A 7,017-nucleotide genomic window follows, 5' to 3' on the forward strand; every position below is an offset into this window, starting at 1 on the left:
AGCCCCCATATATAAAGTCCCAGCTCACAACCCGTGGGCTGACATCTTTCCCTTCCCTGCCCTTCCCTGACATCTTTCCCTTCCCTTCCCTTCCCTGACATCTTTCCCTTCCCCAAGGGAAAGGTGCCCCATGCGAAATAAATCTGTATCCCACTGAGAATTCCATCTGTGCCTCGGTGCCTCCTCTATCCTCCGCCAGCTGTCTCCAACATTTTTACCTATCAGAGGATCCAAAGGGAAAGACATCAACACCATCAAGTCCCTGAGAGTCCTGCGTGTCCTGCGACCTCTCAAGACCATCAAACGGCTGCCTAAGCTCAAGGTTGGAATCTGGAGTCAGGGCTTAAGGAGTGTGGGTGTTATCATGTGTAGGTGGATGCATGCCCATGTATGTGTATTTGTGTGTGTCAATTAGAATTGCCCACCTGTATAAGGGGACAAACTTACTCAACTCAAAGATCCTCCTCCAAGGAGGCTTGTTTCCTGCAATCTTTTGAAGACCTCTCTTCCTTAGTCCAGAGCATTAGATGGGACACTGTGTTTTCTTCTGACAGTTGAAGGACAGGGAAGAACAGGGGACTGTGAAGGGATAGATGCCAGCCATCAAGGACTCTAGAAAGTGGCTGCTGGTCTGGACCCAAGAGCATGAGCATGGGTGGGTTTCCTGGATGAAGGAAGTTCAGTATACACTCGTTCTGTCAGGAACAAAATGATTTCTGTGATTTCACTCTTTTAGTTTTTCAGTCTTTTATGCAGTAGATTTTCATATCAACAGTTTTGAAATTCAAGCCTCAGAGATATTAGTCAAAGAGGATAGTAGGAAAAGGGTTTCTTAGAACCTGGGTATGAAGTGTACATGAGGAAGGGAACTGAGATGGCATCAGAGACTTTCTGAGCCCAGGCAGGACTTGTATCCAAGGCAGCAGGGAAAGAATATTGTATGTGGGCTGCAGTTTCCTTGGCTCAGGCAGCTGCCAGCATTTGGAGTGTGCCAGGCAGCATCTCCAGAGATGGCTGTGGGTCTGCAAGATAGCTCTGAGAGCAGACTGGAGAACTTGAGTCATATCTAGACCATAGAACATATTCAAATTCCCTGTCTTGTGGTTCTTGGGGACACAGCCTGTCTTCTTCAGCTTTAGTCCTCCCCGTATCATTGATGCTGCTGGGTAGGAAGAAGGCAGAAGCAGGGCAGAGGTTTGCAAATTTCCCCTGTTACGGGCCTGGTCCCTTCTGGCTCCTTCCTGTGGCCTAGTTCCAGTAAGGCCAGTTCTCCTGGGCATCCAGCTGCCTGGTCTGGTACCTCCAGCCCACTAGTCTAAACCAAGATGACTTCCTGAGAGAAAAACAGCTGTTATGATAACTGACAGCACTGCCTTCTGTGATCATAGGTCTGAAGGCCTTGAGGGGTCCTTGAATGCCTCTGGGAGTCTAGGCTTTAGAGGTTCTGAGGTTCTGAGCTGGTAACTGCCCCATCCTATTCTTTCTTTTGGTCCCCTCCATACCCTTTCCTGCCTCCACCCATCTCCTACCCTCTCTCCTTGACCCACCCCTCCGTCCATGACCTCTCCCACATGGCCCCTCCCTTATGGTTCCACCCTTCTTTCTTGTCTCTGCTCCCTCCTCCCTGCAGGCTGTGTTTGGCTGTGTGGTGAATTCCTTGAAGGATGTCTTGAACATCCTGATCGTCTACATGCTCTTCATGTTCATATTTGCCGTCATTGCAGTGCAGCTCTTCAAAGGAAAGTTTTTTTGCAGCACTGATGAATCCAAGGAGCTGGAAAGGGACTGCAGGTAAACTGAGGCAGGGTGGAGAGGACATAGCCCCAAGACGCAGAGAAAACTTGGTCTTCAATTAGGACCCAGAGCAGCTGGTCACATGACTTGGGAGTCTCCTTTGCAAAGCATAAACATTGTATGAAGCTAGGCAGCCTGCTTAAGATGTGGTGGAGAGGGGAGTGTGCCACCTGTCCCCAGAGCAACACCAGGAACCTTTATCAGGAACCCATGCCCTGCACAGAGTCCAATAGACTAGGGGCTCAAATGGAGTTAAAAAGGAAAAGGAGAGAGTCCACCTGTGCAGTCATGCTCCTTCCCTGCTTCCCGGCTGCTCTCACATGCCCCTCCCACTGTGGACTGAAACCCCTGTAACCAAGATCCAGAATAAAACTCCCTCCCTTAGGTAGCTTCAACTTCTATGTATTTGTCACAGCTCTGAAAACCCAATTAACACACCCCTTTTATTCTTTATCTTACTTAGCAAATGTATCCTCAAGGTCAAGAATGTTTTCTTCTGAAAATTCTGTTTGTGCTTTTCACATTAGATTTGCAAACTATCGGAGTTGATTTTTGTGCTGTGTGGAGGTATAGGCCAAAGGGATTTTTTTTTCAGTCTTTTTGAGACAGGGTCTCCCTGTAGCCCCAGCTGGCCTGGATTCACTATGGCGACCAGGCTGGCCTTGAACTCACAGAGATCCGCCCGCCTCTGCCTCTGCTGGGATTAAAGTTGTGCACCACCACACCCGGCTTGAAGGAAAATTTTATGAGTGGATAGCCAGTTGATCCAAGATCATTTATTGGATAACGTCATCCTTTCCCCACTGCAATGGTATTCTTTCTTTCTTTTTTTTTTTTAATATTTCCTTCACTATTTTTACATTATGTGCATGCGTGTATTGCCTGCATGTAGGTAAATGTACCCATGTCGTGCAATGCCCGTAGAGGACAGAAGAGGCTGTCGGATCCCCTGGGACTGGAGTTACAGACAGTGGGTGCTGGGATCTGAACCCAGGTCTTCTGCAAGAACAACCTGTGTTCTTAACTGCTGCGCCATCTCTCCAGTCCCGAATATTTGCTTTAAAAAAATGCCTTTTTGAGATAGAATTCACATACCATACTACTTATTCATATCTTCCATGTAGGGTGTACAATTCAATGGTTTCTAGTATATTCACAGATACATCCGTCCATTACCACAGTTGGTGTTAGGACATTTTTTATCGCCTTAAAACAACAATGAAAAAAATACACAAATCCAAACTAAGCATACACCTTTTAGCCATCTCTTTTGTCATCCCCTTCCCTACGGAAGCACTAATCCATTTTTCTGTCCCAATATATTTTACTTAGCTACATTATTAATAAATGCAATCATGCAACATGTGGTCTTTTGTGACTGACATTAGTATAATGTTGCTAAGGTTCATCCATGTTGCAGTGTCAATGCCTCATTTCTTTTAATGGGTAAATATCAGTTCTGCGATATGCCACATTTATTGATTAATTTGTTGCCCAGTATTTGGGTTGTTTCTACCTTTTGGTTATTATAATAACGCTGCTACCAACATTTTTTGCAAAAGGTTTTGTGGAGACATATTTTGATTTTTCTTTGATATGTATCTAGAGGCAGAACTCTTGGGTGATGTGATAACTGTTTTACTATTTGAAGGGTTACCAGACTGTATCCAAAGTGACGTCATTGTGATGTCACAATTGAGGACTGTGATGTGACAAGGGAATATTGTGAACGCATATTGTAACATTGTGATGATATATTGGAGAAATATAATGGCACTTGGGGAGTTAGATTTGGCAGTTTTTAGCATTGTGGTGTCATTTTGACGCGTTGTGAAGTCAAATTTGAGCATTGTGAAGTCATACTGTAACAATCTAAATGGCATTTTGGAATATTTTGATGTCACATTCGACCATTGTGACTCATATTGGATCATTGTGGTGTCACAATGGAGCATTGTGAAGTCAGAATGTAACAGTGTGATGGCACCTTGGAGCATGGTGGTGTCACAGTTGAGGATTGTGATGTGACAAGGGAATATTGTGAAGGCATATTGTAACATTGTGTTGATATATTGGAGAAATACAATGGTACTTGGGGAGTTAGTGTTGGCAATTTGTAGCATGCTGGAGTCACAGTGAAGCATTGTGAAGTCAAATTTGAACATTGTGAAGTCATACTGTAACACTCTGAATGGCATTTTGGAATATTTTGATGTCACATTGGTGCATTGGGATGTCACATTGGAGCATTGTAATGTCACACTGGGTAATTGTGATGGCACAATGGAACATTATGAAGACATATTGTAAAATTGTGATGGCATATAGAGAAATATAATGACACAGGGGACGAGAGTGTTGGCACATTGGAGCATTGTCATGTCACATTGATTCACTGTGATGTCACAATGGAGTATTGTGATGTCAGATTGTAACAGTGTGATGACACCTTGGAGCATTGTGATGTCACATTTGAGGATTGTGATGTGACAAGAGAACATTGTGAAAGCATATTGTAACATTGTGATGATATATTGGAGAAATATAACGGCACTTGGGGAGTTAGTGTTGACACTTTTAGTATCGTGGTGTCTTTTGAAGCATTGTGTAGTGAAATTTGAAGATTGTGAAGTCATATTGTAAAACTCTGAATAGCATTTTGGAATATTTTGATGTCACATTGGTGCATTGTGATGTCATCTTCCAGCATTGTGAAGTCACGCTGGATAATTGTGATGTCACAATGGAACATTGGGAAGACATATTGTAACATTGTGTTGGCATATAGAGCAATATAATGGCATATGGGGTGAGATTGTTGGCACACTGGTGAATTGCGATGTCACATTGGATCATTGTGACGTCACAATGGAGCATTGGGAAGTCAGATTTTAACAGTGTTATGGCACCATGGAGCATTGTGGTGTCACACTTGAGGATTGTGATGTGAGAAGGGAAAATTGTGAAGCCATATTGGGACATTATGATGATATATTGGAGAAATATAATGGCACTTGGCATTGTGAAGTCAAATTTGAATATTGTGAAGTCATATTGTAACACTCTGAATGACATTTTGGAATATTTTGATGTCACATTGGTGCATTGGGATGTCACATTGGAGCATTGTGATGTTACATTCCTGCATTGTGATGTCACATTGGATCATTCTGTCGTCACAATGGAGCTTTGTTAAGTCAAATCATAACAGCATGTTGGCAGCATCGAGCATTGGGATGTCACATTTGAGGATTTTGATGTGACAAGGGAACATTGGGAAGGCATATTGTAACAATTTGATGATATATTGGAGAAATATAATGGCACCTGGGAGTGAGATTGTCACAGTCTGATGGCACCATGGGGCATTGTGGTGTAACACTTGAGGATTGTGATGTGACAAGGGAATATTATGAAGGCATATTGTAACATTGTGATGATATATTGGAGAAATAAAATGGCACTTGGGGAGTTAGTGTTGACAATTTGTAGTATTGTGCTGTCGTATTGAAGTGTTATTTAGTGAAATTTGAAGATTGTGAAGTCATACTCTAAAACTCTGAATAGCATTTTGGAATATTTTGATGTCACATTGGTGTATTGTGATGTCACATTGGTGCATTGTGAAATTACACTGGATAATTGTGATGTCACAATGGAACATTATGAAGACATATTGTAAAATTATGGTGTCATATATAGCAATATAATGGCATACAGGGCGAGAGTGTTGGCACATTTGAGGATTGTGATGTCACATTGGATCATTGTGACGGCACAATGGAGCATTGTGAAGTCAGATTGTAACAGTGTGATGGCACCAGAGAGCATGGTGTTGTCACAGTTGAGGATTGTGATGTGACAAGGGAATATTGTGAAGGCATATTGTCACATTGTGATGATATCTTGGAGAAATATAATGGCACTTGTGGAGTTAGTGTTGGCAATTTGAAGCATCCTGGAATCATATTGAAGCGTTGTGAAGTCACATTTGAACATTGTGAAGTCATACTTTAAAATTCCCGATTGCATTTTGGAATATTTTGATGTCACATTGGTGCATTAGGATGTACCATTGGAACCATTGGAGCATTATGATATCACACTGGAAAATTGTGATATCACAATGAAACGTTATGAAGACATATTGTAACATTGTGATGGCATATAGAGCAATATATTGACACATGGGTCGAGAGTGTTGGCACATTGGAGCATTGTGACGTCACATTGGATCATTTTGACGTCAAAATGGAGCATTGTGAAGTCAAATTGTAACTGTGTGATGGCACCATGGAGCATGGTGATGTTACAGTTGAGGATTGTGATGTGACAAGGGAATATTGTGGAGGCATATTGTAACATTGTGATGATGCATTGGGGAGTTACTGTTGGCACTTTGTAACATTGTGATGTCATATTGAAGCACTGTGAAGTCAAATTTGAACATTGTGAAGTCATACGGTAACACTGAATGCATTTTGGAATATTTTGATGTCACATTGGTGCATTGTGATGTCACATTGGAGCATTGTGATGTTACATTCGTGCATTGTGATGTCATATTGGATCATTGTGCAATGAAAATAGAGCATTTTGAAGTGAGATTGTAAGTGTGATGGCACCATGGAGCATTGTGGTGTCACACTTGACGATTGTGATTTGACAAGGGAATATTCTGAAGGCATATTGTTACATTGTGATGATATATTGGAGAAATATAAGGGCACTTGGGGGTTAGTGTTGACACTTTGTAGTATTGTGGTGTAGTATTGAAGCATTGTGAAGTTAAATTTGAAAATTTTGAAGTCATTTTAAACATCTGAATAGCAGTTTGGAATATTTGATGTCACATTGGTGCATTGTGATGTCACATTGGAGGATTGTGAAGTCACACTTGATAATTGTGATATCACAATGGATTATTATGAAGACATATTGTAAAATTGTGATGGCATATAGAGCAATATAATGGCATATGGGGCCAGAGTTTTGGCACATTGGAGCATTGTGATGTCATATTGGATCACTGTGATGTCACAATGGAGTATGGTGATGTCAGATTGTAACAGTGTGGTGGCACCTTGGAGCATTATGATGTCACGTTTGAGGATTGTGATGTGACAAAAGCACATTGTGAAAGCATATTGTAACATTGTGATGATATATTGTAGAAATATAAAGGCACCTGGGGAGTTAGTGTTGACACTTTGTAGTATCGTG

At 41.7% G+C, this 7,017-nt stretch overlaps 1 protein-coding gene across 1 annotated transcript in view; it reads left to right on the forward strand.

Annotated features, from left to right (window-relative positions):
- Positions 1-1,791, forward strand: part of LOC115069615 (voltage-dependent N-type calcium channel subunit alpha-1B-like) — a gene marked incomplete at its 3' end in the record, with an annotated part of 30,324 nt that extends 28,533 nt beyond the window's left edge. Inside the window, exons 2-3 of the mRNA XM_029561674.1 lie at positions 200-322; positions 1,631-1,791. Coding sequence (XP_029417534.1) covers positions 200-322; positions 1,631-1,791 — 284 coding nt within the window. The remainder of the gene's footprint in view (positions 1-199; positions 323-1,630) is intronic.
- Between the last annotated feature and the right edge of the window lie 5,226 nt (positions 1,792-7,017).

The sequence above is a fragment of the Nannospalax galili genome, unplaced genomic scaffold (assembly GCF_000622305.1).
Source record: "Nannospalax galili isolate Female #2095 unplaced genomic scaffold, S.galili_v1.0 scaffold453, whole genome shotgun sequence".
NCBI lineage: Eukaryota > Metazoa > Chordata > Mammalia > Rodentia > Spalacidae > Nannospalax > Nannospalax galili.